Source organism: Microcaecilia unicolor, chromosome 8 (assembly GCF_901765095.1).
Source record: "Microcaecilia unicolor chromosome 8, aMicUni1.1, whole genome shotgun sequence".
NCBI lineage: Eukaryota > Metazoa > Chordata > Amphibia > Gymnophiona > Siphonopidae > Microcaecilia > Microcaecilia unicolor.
This window is the reverse complement of record NC_044038.1, coordinates 180,602,887-180,624,673: the sequence shown is the minus strand read 5'-3', so window position 1 is coordinate 180,624,673 and position 21,787 is coordinate 180,602,887. Positions and strand designations below refer to the sequence as shown.

At 43.2% G+C, this 21,787-nt stretch overlaps 1 protein-coding gene across 1 annotated transcript in view; it reads right to left on the bottom strand.

The window, feature by feature from the left end:
- Nucleotides 1-15,176: 15,176 nt before the first annotated feature.
- The window catches only part of ADRB2 (adrenoceptor beta 2), a 100,616-nt gene continuing 94,005 nt past the window's right edge, over nt 15,177-21,787 (bottom strand). The window contains exon 2 of the mRNA XM_030210975.1: nt 15,177-17,384. Coding sequence (XP_030066835.1) covers nt 17,350-17,384 — 35 coding nt within the window. The 3' untranslated portion in view covers nt 15,177-17,349. The remainder of the gene's footprint in view (nt 17,385-21,787) is intronic.

Below are 21,787 nucleotides of genomic sequence, written 5' to 3'. Positions count from 1 at the left end.
CAGCTCATAAATAAAGAGGATAGGAAAATAGGAATTATTTGAACTGTTGACATGGAAAGAATATCAAAATGATGTTAGGACTCTAGGGAAAGGAATGGAAGAGGGCTAGTGAACAAGCTGGTTTATGTTGGCAATGGCTGAAACTTACTATGTTTGTTAGCTGTGTGTGAATGTGTCCTGCAAAACAAGTACTTTATTAAGAAGTTATCCATCCTACAGAAAATGCCTGGTGCCTCTCCCATGACAGACTTGTTTTTCAGGAAAGAGATGTGTGCCTTATTATTCCTGCTTTCTGCTCACAAGAACCCAGAAACTTGACCTTTTGAGGGTCCCTGTCTTTTCATATGGTAAAATCTCTTTCCATGAAGTGTGACAAGTTTCATGAAGCCTCTGTTTCTCAGGTAAATAAGAGGCAACCTCTTCCTGAGCCAGTGAGAGAGACACTTAGAACTGCACAGATGCATCCTGCTTTCAGCTCCATATCCATGTTCAAGGGGTGGGATTTGGGCAGCAGGGGCAGGGAGCCAGGGTGGAGAAAATAGAAGGAACTGGAAAATATGATGATGATTGAGTAAGATGTTAGTGGAACACATTTGCTGAAAATTGTGCAGAGTAGGGACCAGTTTTTTGCACCTAGAGCAGATGGTCAGAGTTATCCCCCCCCCACCCCCACACACAGCCCTGATGTGCTCCCCATTTTTCCACCAAATCACACTTCGCTAAAATCATGTCCAGTATTTCAATAGGCCAGGAATAATTATTTTCCCAGTATTAAGAAGGAAAAAGCCTCAGATATGTACAGCTATGTATAAATCTTTTCCCAAAAACCTGTTTTCATCAATCAGTGGCTTAAAAAAAAAAACCCTCTTTTTTAAAATTCATATAAGCAAAAAAATCATCATAATAGTATCCTGCTACTTAGTTTAAAACAGATGCATTTAAGTGTGCACCACAACGGAACAAGCAGGATTTTTTTTTGTAGCCTGGCCCAATCTGACATTCTAATTCAAGGTCGCTTTTACACACATTTCCTCTTTTATGCAGTGCCCAGGGCAGCTGCCCCTTGTACTCATAAGCAGCTGCAGTCCAGCTGCAGCCTCTCTCTCCCTCTCTGCCCCTGCCCTACATCCAGCTGCAACATCTCTCTCCCTGGCTCTCCCCATCCTCCTGCCCAGCATTTCCCCCCCTCTCCTTTCCTGCATCCAACATCTCATCCTCTCTAACTCCTTTCCCCTTTTCTACATCCAACACCTCCCCTCTCTCCTTTTTTCTATCTAGCATTTTGCACCCTGTCCCTCTCTTTCTCTCTGTCCAGCATCTCAACTTATCCCTCGCCTCCAACAGCTGCTGGCATCGTTGACTTGGCAAAACAGAGAGATGAAGGCTGAAACCAGAACTCATCACACAAGTGGGGGTGGGGGGGCAGTGAGGTGAGTCACCGGGCTCCACTTGTTTCTTTGTCCTCCACAGTGGGCGGGCCATGGCACTGGCACAGCAGGGAAGGCAGTAGCTCTGCCAACAGCTTCTTCCATTCCTCATCTCATACTATAAGTTATGTACTCTTCATGGTGTTTAGGAGCAACCATTTATGCCTGCCATTGACTTGGTGTAAATGGTCTCACCTAAATTTAGGTGCTCCAATTGAGTTTACACTAGTCTTCTTTAATGGCATCTTGGCGTACAGGGGGGCGGCATTTCATGTCTAACTGGAAGTGCCTCCTTTCTGCTTATAATAATCAGGAGAACCAGTCTTTGCTTTCAACATAGGTTTTCCTAAATAGGCAGCTCCACCCTGTGACCCAAATCCTAAATCTTACAGCCATATGAGTGTTAACTTTTGAACTTCAGGTGACTAGATAGATCCATGTCATCGGGAACAGGATGGGTCACACCTAGTTTTCTCTCAGTCTTCTCTATGGCTATGTAATTAGAACACCTGCAGTACATGTCCGTTGATGTTGTGCAAGAGTAAGACCAGGACTGACTCATCCCATTTCTTATGACCTGGATTTACTCACCTTATACTAAAGGGCTAGAGGTCTTTTCTTGTTGTGTTCTTACACTGCATTTGACACATTTGTGGTACAGAAATCCACAGGAGTTGGATGTTTATGTGATGTTTATGTTTATTTAAAACTTGATGAACCGCCAATCTTGGCCAAGGCCAAATCGAGGCAATGTACATACTTAAAAATCAGAAACCAGAATAAGAATTCCAATAAAGACAGGATAGACACAATCATACCAGAAAGGTAGAATCCATTCTGATGGGGGAAGGAGAGAGGCTCTTGTGCATAGACCAGGACAAAGACCTTAGAGCGACAGTGTCTGATGTTCGCAAGTGTGTGATAAGATAGTGACCAAAGCCAGAGGGATACTAAGCTGCATTCAGAAAGGCATAACCAGCAGAAAAATAAAAAAGAAAGACAAAAAGAAAATGAAAGCAAAGACCATCAGGCTTATTTTCGAAAGAGAAGGGCGCCCATCTTTCGACACAAATCACAAGATGGGCATCCTTCTCCCAGGGTTGCCCAAATCGACATAATCGAAAGCCGATTTTAGGCATCCTCAACTGACCAGATGACCACCAGAGGGAATCGGGGATGACCTCCCCTTACTTCCCCAGTGGTGACTAACCCCCTCCCACCCTAAACAAAACCTTTAAAATTATTTTTTGCCAGCCTCAAATGTCATACCCAGCACCCTGACAGCAGTATGCAGGTCCCTGGAGCAGTTTTAGTGGGTGCAGTGCACTTCAGGCAGGCAGACCCAGGCCCATCCCCCTCCTACCTGTTACACTTGTGGTGGTAAATGTGAGCCCTTCAAAACCCACCACAAACCCACTGTATCCACATGTAGGTGCCCCCCTTCACCCCTTAGGGCTATGGTAGTGTTGTACAGTTGTGGGTAGTGGGTTTTGGGGGGGCTCAGCACCCAAAGTAAGGGAGCTATGCACCTGGGAGTAATTTGTGAAGTTCACTGCAGTGCCCCCTAGGGTGCCCGGTTGGTGTCCTAGCATGTCAGGGGGACCAGTGCACTACGAATGCTGGCTCCTTCCATGACCAAAGGGCTTGGATTTGGTCATTTCTGAGATGGGCATCCTCGGGTTCCATTATTGCCAAAAATCAGGGACGACCATCTCTAGAGACAACCATCTCTAAGGTCGACCTAAATGTGGAGATTTGGGCGTCCCCGACCGTATTATTGAAACGAAAGATGGACGCCCATCTTGTTTTGATAATACGGGTTTCCCTGCCCCTTCTTGGGGACGTCCTACGAGGACACCCTCGGGAAAACTTGGGTGCCCCATTCGATTATGGCGCTCCATATTGCCTATCCACTCTGCCCATCCATACCAACCCCTTCTTCTCCTATAGACATCCTCTGTCCTTATCCCATGCTTTTTAAAATTTGGATACAGTCTTTGACTCCATCACCTCACTGGGAGGTTGTCCCAAACATCCACTGCCCTTTCCATAAAGAAATATTTCCTTAGATTACTCCTGAGTCTGTCTCCTTTCACTTTCATCCTATGACCCTTCATTCCAGAGCTTTTTTCCATAGTGGTTGGTGCAGTACACTGTAGAGAAGAGGACCAAGGTGGAAAGTGTGAGCTCTCCAAAACCCACCAAAAACCTACTGTACCTACATATAGATGATACCGGCAGGCAAAAGGGCAATTGCAATGGTGTACAGTTGGTACAGTAGGTTTTTGGTGGGTTTTGGAGGGCTTACTATACAATTTAAAGGGGTAATGGTGAGATGTGTACCTGGGAGCGTTTAGGTGAAGTCCATTGCATTGTCCCCTAGGGTGCCCCACTGCTCTGCTGGGATGTCTATGTGGCCAGTCTAAGAATGGTGCCCCCCCCCCCCCCATACATCCCAATGGCTTGTTTTTGTGTGTTTTCCCCTTGGAATATTTTTTTCCCAAAATGGTCCTAAAAGATAGATGCACTGAGCACTAAAACATAGAACTCCTCTCATATGAGGGGAGGCTTAAGAGGTTAGGGCTCTTCAGCTTGGAAAAGAGACAGGTGAGGGGAGATATAATTGAGGTCTACAAAATCCTGAGTGGTGTAGAACGAGTAGAAGTAAATCGATTTTTTACTCCTTCCAAATATACAAATACTAGGAGACACTTAAGGAAGTTACATGGAAATACTTTTAAAACAAATAGGAGGAAATATTTTTTCACTCAACGAACTCTTTGCCGGAGGATGTGGTAACAGCAGTTAGTGTATTTGGATTTTTAAAAATTTGGACAAAATCTTGGAGGAAAAGTCCATATTCTGCTATTAAGACAGACATGGGAAACAACTGCTTGCCCTGGGATTTGTAGTATGGAATGTTGCCACGATTTGGGTTTCTGCCAGGTACTTGTGACCTACTTGGCCACTGTTTTTAAAACAGGATTCTGGGCTAGATGGACCTTTGGTCTAACCCAGTATAGCTACTCTTATGTTATGTTCTTATGCACGAATGCAAACTGAGGAACATGATATAAAGTTGCAAGGAAGGAAACTCAAGAGTAATATCAGGAGACCCTTTTGCACAATAAATGGATAGTGGATGGCTTGAATGCTGTCCTAGAGGAGACAAAAATGGTAATGGAATTCAGAGGATGCAAGAGGATAGAAACCAAGCATTGAGTGCTTCAGCTCAGAACTGCCTTGAAATGACTTATGCCACTTTAGAGAAGGCTTCAAGAGGGAGGGGGATAACCTACATGAAGCAACAGTTACCACCTAGTTGGCAAATGAGATGGTTGTTTTGGTCTATATCTGCCATCTTCTACCGTGCTACTGTATGAGAAAAGCCTCCATCTCTATCCCCTTTTGCCTATTTCCATGGAGGCAAAATTGGAGGTTCTACAACTTAAACGTTGTCTTATAATCATTTGCGCTATCCTCAATTGCCCAGCTAGGACGGCTTAAACTATTATTAAGAAACTCTTTGTTCTGGATACATGCTTGATTTATAGTAGCTAGTGGTTTGGTTTTTGCCCTAGTTCTGAATGTAGGACACAGGATTCAGACTCCCTGAGTGTTCAAATAACATAGGATAATGCGAGAGCTTGAGTGCTGAATTAAAAAGGGAGAGACTCAATAGTGACACTGCTCGAAGAGGTTCACAGTGTTCCTGACAATCTCCTGGACTATTACACTTCAAAGCTTACCTACCTGCCTTGTGCATAGGTGAGATCATTTTTTATCATTTACCGTTCATTTATTTGATTTACTACCTGTTTTGAGAACGAGTTGAGGCAATTTACAAGTTGTACAAACTAAAAAAAAGTTTAAAACTTAAACTACATATCTGCCAGATGATTAACATGGTGCATAAGTACATAAGTATTGCCATACTGGGGCAGACCGAAGGTCCATCAAGCCCAGTATCCTGTTTCCAGCAGTGGCCAAACCAGGTCACAAGTACCTGGCAAGATCCCAGAACAGTAAAACAGATTTTATGCCACTTATCCTGATCATTGTAAGCTGGTTCAGGAAAGGTCACCAGGTTTAAATGGATAGATTGCCAAGATCTCTGGAACCAGGAGACTCGGACACCACCCAGCAGAATGGTTCAGGCAGATCAGACATGACAGTGTTCAGGAATGGAAAATTATACAATGGAGAAAGGAGACTAGAAATAGGTACTTTTTGATAGTCTTCATTTTAGCCTGGTTTTCAGGGTCTTTATTATTTTTGTTATTTTCTTTACAGTACTTGATATACCGCCAATCACAGAAATTGTAGCAAAGCGGTTTACAACATTAAAAGCAGAAGTAAAAATGACGCTGGCTTCATTCAGTGAAGGTTTGTTGAAAAAGCCAGACTTTAAGTAGTTTTAAAATGCAGTATAGGAAGATTTCTGTTTTTGTGTCAAGTGGTAAAGTATTACAGAGTTTTAGAGCTCCGTGTGCAAATACGGTCCGACAGTAACATCCAAACGTATCTGAGATGGTGGGGGCAAGCTTTGAGAAGACCAAAGTGTCTGACGAGGGGTACAGGGAATGAGTAAATTGGAAATATAATCTGGTATGGAGGGTTTTAAGCCATTATAAACCAGTGTTAATTTAGGGCCTCTTTTACGAAACCGCGCTACCAATTCTGGGCAATGTTGACAAAGCCCATTTACTTTGAATGGGTTTCATCGGCATTGCTGTGCGGGAATCACTAGCACGGTTTGGCAAAAGAGGCTCTTAGGAGTCCTTTTTACAAAGGTGCACTGAAAAATAGCTTACGGTAGTGTAGGCACGGGTTTTGGGCGCGCGCCGATCCATTTTTTAATGCACCTGTAAAAAAGGCCTTTTTTGCCGAAAACGAACATGCGGCAAAATGAAAATTGCCACACGTCCATTTTGGGTCTGAGACTTTACCACCAGCCATTGACCTAGCGGTAAGGACTCACATGGTAACCAGGTGGTCATGACCTACGCACGCCCGAAAATAAAAAATATTTTTCAGATGCGAGCCAAAAATGAAATTACCGCAAAGGCCATGTGGTAACTGGGAGGTAACTCCATTTTGGCACGCATTGAGTGTGCATAGGCACCTGCGCGGCTTAGTAAAAGGGTCCCTTAAATTGTATACAGATTTAAGTAACAGTGTGACATGATCAAATTTGCATGCTCGGTAGTGAAGCTTTACTGCTGTTGATTGAACCAACTGTAATTGTTTAAGGGAAGAATGAGAAAGTAATCTGAGTGTGTTATAACTAAAGATACAATAAGCAAATGAATGCATACTATAGATAAATACGTTCTAACCGAGCGAATACACTGTAAAGCAAAAATGAAGATTGTAGGACCTTATCTATACACCATTTGAAGGTTAATTTCTGGTCAAAGATAATCCCCCAAATTCTGATTATACCTGAATAATTTAATGTATGACTTAAAAGAAGAGTGGCAGGAGTTACTCAGTGCCCATTTCCTGCAGAACTATATTTATTCCTCATTGTTCCTTGAGCTTCCATCTCAGGGCATTGTGGGACCTCTGAGACGTCCATTCTAAATCAGCACTACAAGTTCCAGCATTCTTTGGGGGAGCATCAGAAAGCCAGGACTGACCTCAAAGTCTCCTTCTAAAAAATGCTTTATTAGACCTCACAAACGCTTTATTTAGTGCTTGCTGCTGGTGTTCAATTATTGTAACCCATGACCTGGATTTTATATTAACTAAAAGCAGTGAATTTTACATTTCAAAGGTCAGTGGCTCAGACCACCTTTTTGCCCCTCTATAATTTTAGAGCTAATTTAATTCTGTGTCCTGTGCACCTTAAAAAGACTCTCTGCTTTCTGGCAGTAACACCAGACCATCAGGGTTTGGATTAAATTCCAAACAACCCTGATTTTACAACAACAACATGTGGGTGTCTGAACTTAGGGGTTATTCAGAACTGAACTGGAATATGCTGTGTTTCTACAAATACCCACAACATTGAGCCTCTGCCACAGTAACGATACAAAATAAAATCATGAATCCCAGAAAGCAAATGCCCAGTTTACAAGCCCAGGGTAAAGGGTTATAGATTTGATATTCTACCTTTTGTGGTACAACCAAATCAGTTTACATATATTATAGCAATTGCTGCTCCTAAGTAAACTGAAACTCTGAGCTCACCAAGGCCCAGATGATCCAAAGCCCCGCGCTGTTCCCAACAGCGCTCTAAAAATAGCGCTGGAACAGCGCAGGACTTTTCTGCATCGATGATCAAAGATAATGCATGCAAATCTAAGCAGCGCTATTATCTTTGATTATCATGCAGAAGTGCGGGAGAATTGCACCTGAGCATGCACTCAGCACAATCCTCCCGCACTTTGTTTGACAGGTCTGGGCTGTCAAAAGCCCAAACCTGTCAAACAGCCTGCCGAGGCCCGAACAACAAGGGCTGCAGCTCCAGTGTGTCTCCAGCCCCCCCCCCCCAAACCCCCAGAAAACGTCGTGGCCAAACCCTCTCCCACCCTCCCACCCAGCGAGGGGGGGGGGGCTGGAGGTCCGGAGGACCTCCGGTCCCCCCGACGATCCCACCCCTCCATGTTCAGGGAGGGCTGGAGATCCGGTGGGTCTCCAGCCCCCCCAAACCCCCAGAAATCGTTGAGTGGCCGCCTCCGGCCAAAGGCTCTCCCACCCTCCCATCCATCGACGGTGGGGGGTGCTGGAGGTCCAGTGGGTCTCCAGCCCCCCCCAAACCCCCAGAAATCATTGAGTGGCCGCTCCCTTACATGGTCTGTAGCCCCGCCCAGCGCATCCCAGGATGCAATGGGCGGGGCTGGGCGCCGCCATTTTGCAGCGGCGTCGACTGGAAGAGGAGGGAGGTAGGCAGGCTGCGTCCCTCCTCCAACGAAAGGTAGGGGGGCCGGGAGGGGGGGTTGTCACCACGGACCACCAGGTATTCAAAGGAGAACGCTGGGGGGGGAGGAGTTGGGGTAGGCTGGAGGTCCACCGGACCTCCAGCCCCCACCCCCGTCGATGGATGGGAGGGTGGGAGAGGTTTGGCCGGAGGCGGCCACTCAACGATTTCTGGGGGTTTGGAGGGACTGGAGACCCACCAGATCTCCAGCCCTCCCTGAACATGGAGGGGGTGGGATCGTCGGGGGGACCGGAGGTCCACCAGACCTCCAACCCCCTGTTCGCGTTTGCTTTTGGGGGGAACAGGGGCCTGCCAGCATGCAACTGCATGCTGGACAGGGCTCACCATTCCTCCCCAATGATCCACAAAGTCTAACGCCAGCTCGGAGCTGGCATTGATTTTGCCGCGGCCAGCGACCCAATCTTTGGCACGCTGGATGCTGATCATTGGGGATGAATGCGTTAAGCTCTGTTTAGCATGCATTTGCATGCTACTTGTGCTAAGAGCCCTCGAGTGCGTTGTTTCAGGTGCTCGAGGGCTCTGATCATGGGTCGGCAGCAAACTCCGGTGCTAGTATGGCGTTAACAGCCTCTAGCGCCGGAGTTTGCTTTTGATCATGAGGGCCTAAGAATCCTGTCTGGAAAACAGACAGTTCTGGTCTGGCTCTGTCACTTCTTTGAGATAACATACCTGGGGAGCAATTTCTCCAAATGAGCTAGTTTCGTGGGGACCATGACAAGAATGAACCTCACTCCTAAGCCAGGGTAAGTGCAGTATGCTATGAGAGGGCTGCTATGTGCAGTGGCGAGATCGCAGAAGAGTGAGCTGGCAGCACTCTCAGCATCCACAACCTGGAAGTGCTCTTTACAAGCTCCTTTAAAAACAGCTGCATGAAATCATTCCTTTTGTGGTCCCAAAGCAATGAAACCTTTAACAGCCCATTTTCAGAAGTGTAACCATGAAAGGAGAAAACTTGTGTGTAGGAGCTACTGTGAAGACAGTCACCCAAGAAGAATGGATGCAAAGGGGTCACGTTCTTTAAAAGGTAAAAGGGGCTGTGGGGCTTGTGGGGGAGGGGGGAGCTTCTTGGTTTGTGGTGGGATGGGGAGGCCTTCTATCGTGCAGGGCTCCCCGTTCCTCCCCAATGCTCTGCAAACTCTAACGCCTTGTTTGGCTTGCTGCCCGCTCAGCATTGGGGAGGAATAGGTAATGCCCTGCTTAGCATGCATTTGCATGCTACTTGCAGTCAGAGCAGGCAAGCTCACTGTTTCATGCGCTTGTTGGCTTGGTCATGGGGAGGGAGAAAATGCAGGCGGTAGTATGGTGCTATTAGCCTGTAGCGCCCGCATTTGCTTCTGATCATCGGGGCCTGAAAGAGCCTGGTGCTACTAATATTTATCTGGAAGAAAGGTCCAGATCTTGTTCATACTTTTTTTTATTGTATTTTACACGAAATACAAAAACCAATTAACAGTGAACATGACAACAGCATCTCCTGTTCCTATTAAATCGTCCTGTCAAACCAAACATGCAATAACCATCCATCCCAAGCCACACCCTTTCCTTCCAGATCCAACCACTTATGTGCTGCATGGGGAGACCAAAGTGCCTTACCATAGGTGGACTCATCATATCTCCTAGCCAGGGAGGTTCAGATCTTACTGGATAGTCATCTATTAGGAGGAGTTAGAACAGAGTCAATCAGTGCCATAGAAGAGTTCTCTAGTTGTACTGAAAAGTGATTTGTGTGATTTGAATTATGAATGCTGTAATGTACAGTGGGACAGCTACATGTGGAAGCTGCAGAATTGCCATTTCATATGTAAACATCATCACCCCTTGTATGAAAGCTGCCATTTATTTTTTTCAATGTGTATATTTGTAAAACTGCTGCTCCTGGTGGACATGCTGGCAATTGCATGTGTACAATTGCATGGAGTGGAGGAGTGGCCTTGTGGTTAGAGCACCGGTCATGCAATCCAGAGGTGGCTGGTTCAAATCCCACTGCTGCTCCAAATCCCACTGCTGCTCCTTGTGATCTTGGGCAAGTCACTTAACCCTCCATTGCCTCAGGTACAAACTTAGATTGTGAGCCCTCCTGGGACAGAGAAATATCCAGTGTATGTGAATGTAACTCACCTTGAGCTACTACTGAAAAAGGTGTGAGCAATATCTAAATAAATAAATACAAATAAATACTCCTGCTGGTAGTTTAAAAAAGTCTCCGTGCTGGCAGAGCCTTGTCCAAAATCCACCAGAACTGGACGTCGCAGTTCTGATCTCTACATTCTATGTAAAATGGACTGTAAATGAGTAGAGGTGGCAGTTACTGCATTACACATATGTTCAGCGCTGCTCATTATACATAGAGCGGCACTGAATATACATAAGAACATAAGAGTAGGCATACTAGGTCAGATAAATAAAATGGTCCATCAAGCCCAGTATCCTGCTTCCAACAGTGGCCAAACCAGGTCACAAGAACCTGACAGAAACCCAATAAGCAGCAACATTTCATGCTACCAATCCCAGAGCAAGCAGTGGCTTCCTCATGTCTGTGTTAATAGGACTTTTCCTCCAGAAACTTGTCCAAACCTTTTTTAAACCCAGATACGCTAACCGATGTTACCACATCCTCTGGCAAAGAGTTCCAGAGCTTTAATTATGTTTTGAGTGAAAAAATATTTCCTCCTATTTGTTTTAAAAGTATTTCCATGTAACTTCCTTGAGTGTCCCCTAATCTTTGTACTTTTGGAATGAGTAAAAAATCGATTTACTTCTACTCGTTCTACACCACGCACGATTTTGTAGACCTCAATCATATCTCCCCTCATCCGTCTCTTTTCCAAGCCCTCTTTAGCATTTCCACATATGAGAGGAGTTCCATCCCCTTTATCATTCTGGTTGCTCTTCTTTGAACCTTTTCTAATTCTGCTATATATTTTTTGAGATACAGCGACCAGAACTGAACACAATACTCAAGGTGTGGTCGCACCATGGAACAATATAGAGGCATTACAGTATTTTCGGTTTTAATCACCATCCATTTCCTACGTATTAATTTATGCACCAGTGCAGACTATTAAATTAATGAGGTACCTGCTGCCATTGAAAATGGTCCTGAATGTTCCTAAAAATGTGTTAGAGAAACATTGGTCCCAGAAATGTTCAATCATTAAGCATGAGAAGCTGTTAGTAAATCAACACCATAGATAAATAATAAAATAAATAGAGCAAATAAATAAATTCAGATATCAACTTTAATAGTAATTAAAACAAAATAAAACCTGATATGGTGATATTTCAGCTATTGTGTACATCAGGAGTATGAGCAAGACGGTACATCTATCAAAACAAGCACAATACCAATGAGAATCTCAAACATCAATTAAAAAGTCTCAGATATTAGTCAATGCTAAATTACGGTTTTTCAAGAATAGAAGAAAAAGAAAAAGAATTCCTTTTCATTCCTTGGGCCAGATTCAGTAAATGGCTTCTCAAAAATCCACACTAAACTAGTATTCTGTAAAGGGCCCTTAGCCTGGATCTTGTGACTAACATTGAGCACTAGATTTACGCCTGCTGAAACCTGATGTAAAGCCAACACCCAACTTAGGCGTGGAGTTGACATTATTCTATCACATCACCTCTAACTTCTAGGAACACCCCCTGATCTGCCCATATGATTCCCTTTTCAGTTGTGCGCTATGAAATTTAGGTGAGGATGTTACAGAATAGTGACTAGGGCAGAGGTGTGCAAATCCAAATTGTTGCCAATTAACTGATGATGTTAGCTAATTAATTTGCACGCATATCTGCCCTGGGCACCCAAATTTGGGCAAAGAGGTCCAAAAGAAAGCCTTGCTGAGGAGTACTAGAGGAATTAATTGCTACCTTGTATGACATTTTATGTATTTCTAATGTATTTTTGAATTTATATATGAGACAGTTTAATTGATGTTTGAGATTCATCTGTTTTTTTAATTGTTATTGTTTTATAGATATACCATCTTGTTCATACACCTGATGCGGGAAATATTCAAAACATGGCTATCTTGGGTGTTATCTTGTTTTAAGAAATATTAAAGTTGATATTTAAATGTTTTGATTTTTTTATATGATCTGTTTATTTAATTGTTTATTGATGATTTTGGTTGACTAACAACCTATTTACACAGTCCTGTATGAGAGGATCCTTTATCCTTGGTTTGTCTTTAACAAAATATTTTGATCCATGAATATGTGATGTCAGTAACACCACTAAATTGTGATGGAGTTATTTTATGGTATTCTGTGATAGCTCACTGTGGAAAATGACTAACCCATATCAACCACCCACTATGATCATGCAAGTCATGGTAAACCATAAATATTCAATAAGCTACAATGATGCAAGGCTTCAGTATGCCATTCGATTTATTAAAGAGATGACAAATATTTTGTTTAGAATTGCAGGCATATTTTAAACTGATAATTGAAACAAAGCAGCAAAGTCTTACAAACAGTTGAGGAATTTACTTTTCCTGGGTCTAACATCCTGTACTGAAGATTCCAATAAGGTTTTGTGTCACTAGAGGGGCAACTTTAGATACATAGCAGAACTAAAGACTTGTTTATTTATATGAGAAGAATCTTTCAGCAGAAATCTATACATTCTTAGATGTCTGTTCCAGTTCCTTTTTAATCTCCCAAACCTTTCTTTCTGGCCCAAACTCATTTTTCCCTAAGAAGTTGCTGTCCAATAGACACTATGAAGTAAATATCTTAATAGAATCACTCTTGGCAGCGTTCACTGACTTTTCGTGCAATTTAGTGGAAGCTGTGTTTTTGAATGGTAGGAAAGTACAGTTTATTTTCTGATGATGAGATTTGGATTGATCCGAACCTGCATGACAGAGTTGTGAATAGCAAAATACTTGTAACGGAGTTTGCAACTGATGATGATTGAGAGCTTTTAATGACACTGACCTGCCTCAACAGCCAATCACTTAAAAATGAGCATTCCTCCCACGTACACTCACTCCCAGTCTACAAAACCACTGAGTGTCACTCTGTGAAGCCTGGGCATTTCCCCTCATCGGTGTCTATCTTAAGCACTTGGTAAACCTCCATGGAACCCACTAGAGGTCGGTCAATAGGCACCACAGGGTTGAGAAAGTCTAAACTGACTACAGAGCACCCTTTCTACGTTAATGTACAATAAGTCACTGTTCCTAAATACACCATCTACAGTGACATGGATTTTGGGATCTTTGAAAGGATGGACAGCGATAAACCACCCTAAACCAGGGGCTCCATAAAGTTTTGGGAGGGTCTTTTAATAAAATAGGCACGTGCTAAATGTTAGAGACACCAATCCATTCCTATGGGCATCTTTAATGTTTAGCACACGCCCAATTTTAACGCACACTAAAAACGTGAGCGCGCCTTAGTAAAAGACCCCCTGGGTGAGCAATAAACAGAATAAAGAGAGGACTGACAGGAAGAAATAGAGTGCCTATCTCAAAGTTAAGGAGACTTGTCCCATCCAAATGTATTTCTCATAGCACCTGGTGCTAGTGGTCTGGGATGAGCCACGAGGGTTGTTAGCATTAGGGAATCGAGGGAGAGAGTCAGAGATTACAAAGACTGAGGTAGTGCAGTAGGAAGACGAGTTAGACCTTGTGGTCATCATCTGCCATCATGTTTTATTTATTAACGACATGTGGCTTCCACTGTCCTTTCTATCTGGCACTATAGCAAACACCTCTACTGTGGTTTGAAGAAGGAATGGTAGCGTCCACAGGGTAACTATTCTAAATCATCACACTGTTCTCCAAGTCCTGCTCAGGGCTCCAAGAGCTGCACACATTTCCTATTAAGGATCTGTCTTTCAAGGTTTTCGGCTGACAGTCTTACAGTTTGATGAATCCTGTGCTAATTAGACAAGAGTAAGAATTTCTCTTGATGTTTATTTCACCACCAAGTTATTCTGGCATAAAACACTGTTTGTGTAGTTCATTAGAATCCTCTATAACATTAAATGGGTGTGGAAACACAACTTCTCATAGAAAAAAAGATAAAAAAAAAGTGATCCACTGATATATGTTCAAAAAGCAGAGACAGCACACAACCGGATATCTATGCAAAAAAAGGGAAGGAAAAAAGCCCCAAAGAGCTCCAAACTCAAACAGTTTATAGAGCTAATTTAGATCCTAAAAGGATCTCCTCTTCATCATTGGCTAAAAAAAACCTTCCTTTCTATTTAAATATATTCAGGCCTTAAGACAATAGCAAAAAATATAGAAATTGATAGTTTGCATAGAACTTCCATCAAACAGTCTTAGTACTGTACTTAGCTGAAAATCAGCTGGTGTAGAATGCTACCAGCGACTTCATGAACCAGCCTCCACTGGCAGGAATGTATGGGCTATAGAAGCCCTGGACAGAGGACCCAAAAGATCCTGCAAAGCTAATTATAGCTGTCCTATGCTAAGGGTTGATTGTCTAAGTTTGGAAGGTCATCCAATTCAACACAGAACTGTACATCAACAGTACAAAGGGTGACAGAAGGCATAGATCATGGAAACAAAATCAACGTATCACCTTGCAGGGAAAGCCCGGCTGTTTGGGCCCTGAAGGAGCTAAGCGAAACGCTGGCCAACCTTGGTCCCAGGACCGTGGAGACTGGCTCATGAAGTCGCCGGTAGCATTCTACACCGTCTGATTTTCAGCTAAGTACAGTATTAAGACTGTTTGATGGAAGTTCTATGCAAACTATCAATTTCTTTATTTTTTGCTATTGTCTTAAGGCCTGAATATATTTTAATAGAAAGGAAGGTTTTTTTTAGCCAATGATGAAGAGGAGATCCTTTTAGGATCTAAATTAGCTCTATAAACTGTTTGAGTTTGGAGCTCTTTGAGGCTTTCTTCCTTCCTTTATTTGCATAAGTATCCGGTTGTGTGCTGTCTGTTTTGTTGAACATATATTGGTGGTTCACTTTTTTTAAATCACTTTTTCTATGTGTAGTTTATTAGTCAGACTTCAAGATACCGTCTATCAGCAATTCATAGCACTTTGGTTCATGTCTACTTGGATTTTAAGGACTATTTCTCCCTGATCACATTCGAGGGGAAAGAAGAAATACTACTACTACTACTTATCATTTCTATAGTGCAAGACACGAAGTCCCAGAAATCTGCGTCAGATACATCATGTCCAGTCATGTTAACTTTTAAACCCTTTTCTGAGCTTCTGGATGTGTTTCCCCATTGAAAAGTTCAGCAGTTCTACATGTTACTGCTCCTGTGAGAAACTGTGCAGTGTGTGTCTTATAATTACTAACTTTCTCTATGGTGAGAACTGGAACTGTAGCTGGACATTCAGGGAGTTCAATGCATGTCATGGAGATCTTTTTCTTACTTGTTCTCACCACGCATCCCAAAGTGGAAGCTGTTTACATACTGAACCTTTCTGGACGTCCTTGAGTTTACATCTTAAGCAGGATAGGTGTCTTAATTAGCTCCAGTCAGATGAGGGTAGCTCTGTACTCTTTTGATATCCTGTGTTAACTATGGAGAAACCTATGATCAGCTTGTCATAACTGTAGCAGCTGAAAGTAACTTGACATTCTTGTCCATCTGACCAGACTTGGCTTGAAGCCCGAATTGGAACAAAGTATGACTCTTCTATACAGGAGAAGCCCGACAGACTGAGCACAGGTTATGAGAAACTGCAGTCAGTCTGACCCAGAACGATGTGCCGTGTTGGAATCAGAGAGTGCCCAGGGCACTTTGTCTAAGATTGCTATTTTAATTCCTAAACTTCAGGAGGCTTGCATTTGTAGTCTTGCTTTTCAAGTATGAATATAAGTGCCAATATGCTTAAGGACGACAATTAAAACTAATTTAATAAAATGTAATTTTACCCTCTGAAAGACACAATCATTGTTTCAAACAACTGCTCTCATGCAAGGGGGCAAAAAGTTGATTACCAATGTACAGCGGTAATCACAAACTTGCATGATGAGGAATCATTATCCCTATGGCCACTCACTGTTACTCCATATAATGAAAAATCTTTATGCATATGGCCATTCATTGTTGTCCCGTATGATGTGCAATCATTATCCCAACAGCCTCTCACTCTTACCCTGTATGATGTGGAATCATTATCCCTATGACCACTCACTGTTACTACATGTGATGTGGAATCATTATCCCTACGACCACTTATTGTGTTTGCCATAAGGGTCATTGCTCCTTTTGCCAGTCACTATAAAGCTTCATCACCAGGCATCCCTCTCCATGGCAATTCATTGCATTGTTACACTTCAGTTATTCAGCAGAAAGAGATGTGCAATAAAGGAGTTATTCTCTCTTTTCTAGGCAAATTTACAATACAGGATCCTTGAAGTCTTTGATTTGTTTTTGTGGCACAAAGTAGCTTTTTGTTGTAGTTCCACAATAAGCTGCTGGAGAGAGTATTCCAACTGAAAGTCCGCCTATCTGATGATGGATCAAAGATGATCCCAAGTGCAATGACATGTTGATGAACAGAACTGCAGAGAGAAAAAAAAACACAGTCCCACATTCCCTGCATACTGGAGACCGTTGTTACAATGAATCAGTTGTTTCTTGTCTACATTCTTTTCGAGATTAACATCGTATCTCATGATTGCCTAAGAACCTTCTTTCCATGGGTTCTTACTGTCACCTAGCTTGCACGTTTCCAGAGATAAGCTTCTTAGACGTGGGTCTATTTATCCACAATCTCTCTGATGATCTCCTTGCGTGCAACAGGTCGCCACCATCCTTGAACTAAAGGAGCTTTTCTGGTTGCCAGCCCTGTTCTTCTCCTGCTTCCTCTCTTGGAGAATTCATTGCAGATGAGAGGGTTGGTTGGCCTGAAGTAGCGTTTTACAGCTTTATCCACTGTATCAGAAGAGCAACACGTCTTCTTCCTGTCTCTTTAGAGCCCCTGAGAGTGGACAGCAGTGAGACAGATAATCTAATCATTCAGCTTTCAACCACATCGGGACACCCAGGAAGCTCTGTGGGGTAGAAAGAAACAAGAATGACATTTTTGTACCACCTTGAGCTGAAAAAATTGGTAGATTCCATCTATACATCTGTCTAGCTCTCAGTATGCATCTGCTTATAATACCTAATTACTTAAATTGGTTAACCAGCTAATGGCTCATATTTAACCATTCTGTCCCTCCTTTTTACTGAAAAGGAATGAATTCAGTGCTGAGCTGACAGAACTGTCATAAAACCTTTCTGAAAGAGAATATGTGTATTCTTAATTCCTATTGCTAGGGCATTATTTTAGCAATTTAGGGGTATCTCTAGTAAAGGGCACTAAGAAATACAGTTAGTGCGTGCTAAATACTCAGCCAGGGGGTGGTCAGTGATATTTTTGCTGTCCCCAGCTTTATGCCTGGATATTTAATTCCAAGCCATGTCCAGGCACCAGCATTAAACATCCAGGTATGTGTAGCCAGCTGACACTTAACAGGTGCAGTGCCAATATTCAGCCTTAGCCAGTTAAATTAAAACCAGACCACCCGCAAAATAGCTGGTTTCACTTTGACAGGTCAGTGCTGATACTCAGAGGAACTAACTGGTTAAATGACACTGAATATATTAGCCAATTACCCTGCACCATCCAGGAGCCTCTCCTGCCTAGTTCCAATCACTCTGAATATTGGCCCCTTCCTTTTTAATAAATAAAACAGACTAAAATAAGAATCAAATCAAATGAAAATGAATTTAAAAAAATAGAACTACATGAAATGAGTATTTTTGCTATTCAAACTCCTATTCATTTCATCAGGTTCAGACAATAACTTCTATCAATATCTTGGTCTAGAGGAGGGTCTTCCTTCAGGCTAAACTGTAGGGGGTCTAAAGATAAACACCTTCTCACTTCCATCCACTGGCAAGTAGACATTTGAAATGATCCCAAAATAGATTCCCGTCAACATAGTTTAGTCAGTACACAATGGAAAGGTATCAGCTATTAATTCTTCTCCCTGCTGTATTCTGTATTGTAGAGCTATGTCTAATGGAAGGTCTTACAAGGGATCATCAGTCTATTCTCAGACCGTTAAAAAGTAAATGGAGCTGAAAGAGTAAATTTCCTGCGCTACTGCCTAGCACATCATGTACCCTTGAGCTTCCATAGTTCACGGTCTTGTAACGTTTAGGTGCCCGTGAGAGAGTGTGTGACCTAGGGCCAGGCATCCATGGAAACACTCCCTCACTGAGATTGCACTTCAGCCGCTTCACGGCAGGTGGCGCTAAACCTGCTGGGTCAGAGACTGAACTGCATAAGGATACCGGGCTGTCTGGTCAGGAGGGCGGGGCTTGACAGTGACCAAGAGGTCAGAATAGGGAGGCCCCCATACAGAGGTCCCAGAAGGAGAGAAGCTACCCTGTAGTGTAAGGGCTCCTTAGCTGATGTGTAATCTACCGGAATCTGGCTGAGGTAAGCCATTTTTGCTTTTGGACTAAGGCTTGTAAGCTTTGTTTGAGGTCTGAGACCTGGGACTAAGAGAAGAACTGAGAGCTTGCGGCTGTGTTTGGGGCTGCCGCCAGAGGCCTGCTTAAAACTGTGTTTACTGAACCACAGAGGTTTTTTTCCTGATGTTCCTGGCCTGTGAAGAAACAGGTGTCAGGGCTCAGTTAATAAACCAGATCTTTTCTCATTTACATACCGTGTCTGGCTTGATTAATTTGCAGGGCCACCCATATCCCTCAGCTGGGGTATCACAGTGCCATTAACAATCTCTTAATCAATGGTTTTTGATGATCAAATGAATGAAAAGGCTGTACATGTTTGAGGGAAGGCTTTCAAATTTTTAATCTGCTGTAGTATTTCTCTGAAAATGACTCCATGTAACGTCTCCAAATGGTTGTGAATTAGGTCTGTATAATTTGACACCTGCTTCAGGGCTCTTCTATGAGTCATGGAAACTGGAGGGCATATAATGAGCTTTTCAAAAGCCACATAGTTGGGTGTATTGCCGATGTTACATCAAAAATAGAGGAGGGGTTTTCAGAAAGAAGTTATCTGGAGGGAAATATCGTAACATCATAACAATATATCCCCACAGTGTTCAATACACACAAGAATTTTTGAACTTTTCAAAGCCATATAAATTCTCCATTTTTAAATGTTTGAGCGCAAATTTGCTTGAGAAACTGACCCCATATTTATGTAGATCAAAGGCTTGAATCTCAACATAGTTTGTCAGTTGTATATAGGAGCCGACTCTGTGGGTGCTGTGGGTGCTTGAGAACCCCCAGTATTGAGAAAATTCTTTGTATGTGTCCAGGGAGGGGTTATTTCCATTGGGCTTAGCACCCTCAATAATTTCAAAAAGTTGGCTCCTATTATATGTTATATTGTGAACCACTTAGAAACTTTAAAATAAATAGTTTAATCATTGCATTCTGATTTCCTGCAAATAAAAAAATGGATCCAACTCCATAAACAATTGAGAAAACACTTAGCTTATAAGACCCTTCATTAGACAGAAATACAGCATGGAGAAGAATTGATAGTTGATACCTTTATTTACTGCCTTTTTGAAGAAATTCACCCAAGACATTGTACAGCAAGAATAGCCTGGACATAGGCAATAAACAATTACAGCAGAAAAGAAACATTCAAATACCAGTACACATTATACACACAGTAATGTGTCACATGGTGCTTAGATGGCAACTCTAAATGTATCAGCTAAGGCCGGTGCTGGGCTGGCTTGTACGGTCTGAGTCCCACATCAGTGGCGTTCCTAGTGTGGATGGCACCCTGGGCGGATCGCCGATGTGCCCCCCCCCGGGTGCAGCGCGCCCCCCCCGCCTGCGAAATGACCCCCCCCCGGGTGCACGCCGCTGGGGGGGGTGCCGCGGCGCGCGCCTGTGGGCTCTGACTTCACGAACTTCGCTCGTTCGCTGCAGCTCCCTTTGCCCCGGAACAGGAAGTAACCTGTTCCGGGGCAGAGGGAGCTGCAGCAAACAAGCGAAGTTCGCGAAGTCGGAGCCCACAGGCATGCGCCACGGCACCCCCCAGCGGCGTGCACTCGGGGTGGACCTCCCCCACCCCCCCCCCACCCCTTGGTACACCACTGTCCCACATGTAGCAATCCAGTTTAGGATGGGCTGGAGACAGCTTTGACGGAAACTCCAGTAATTTGGAAGATGAAGACAGGGCCGAGCAGACTTTTACAGTCTTGTGTCCCACAAATGACAAGACTGATTTGGATAGGCTGGAGTGGGCTTTAATGGCAACTCCAGTAGTTGGAACATAAGGACAGAGCGGGACAGACTTCTATGGTCTATCTCCCAGAAACAACAAAGAAAAACCATGGTCAGGTATATAATATCACGTTCATTCTTGATTTAATCTTGAATTGATAATGAATGTGACTGTTGGGCACTGGATGGACTGTTCAGGTCTTTATCTGCCGTCACTTACTATGTTATATTACTCTATTATGTGCAGAAGCGAGAGAAGAGCAGGCCCACAGAGGGGACATAGCAGATGTGCCAACAGATGACACGGAAACATATTTTATGGTTATGCTTTATTCCATTCGATATACCACCTTTCTTAAATTCAACATAAGGCAGCTTACAATCAAATCAGAAACTAGAATGGAACACCATTTGGTCAGATAGGAAACAGAAAAGGAAGGCAATAGATAGTGAGGGATGGGAAAGAGAGAGTGGAAGAGGGGGAAAGGCAGAATTGTCCTGCGCAATGCTGTCTCTGTAGGCTACGCGTGTCCAAAGGCTAGGCTAAAAAAGGTGAGTTTTTAAGGCTTTGTTAATTTTGGCAAAAGATGGTTCAAGTTGGAGCAAGGCTGACAGAAGAGTCCATAGAGTGATGGTAGCAAAGTAAAATGCCGAGTTTCTTGTGCTGTCAAGTTGGAACAGTAACAGTGGAGTTATGTGGAGGCAACATGTATTAGATTACCAAAGGAGGTGTGAGGAGAGATGCAAGGTAAGGAACAGAACTGGTCTAGACTGCTTTGTGTGGAAGAATTAACAATTTAAACTGAATTTGCAAGATAACATGGAACCAGTGGTGCTGAGGAGAGTAATATGGTCAGACTTGAGAACATGTAAAAAAAAAGGTAAATTGCTGTATTTTGTATCGACGAGGCATTTAAAAAGGCCATAAGGAAGTCCTGCACACACAGCGTTGCAGTAATCTAACCTTGATGTAACACGTGCATTAAGAACTGTAAGTTGGGAATCAGCATCAAAGAAGGAATGGATTGATCTGTATTGCTGTAGGGTCTAAAAGCAGGTACAAACCACTTGAGAAACAAGGTTGTCAAAAGAGAGCCAGGTATTAAGCAGGGGTACTGGAAGGTGCTCTTGGACATACGTAGTGGGTTCGATGTAAAAAATGCATCCTTAAGTCAAAAACATGACCTGC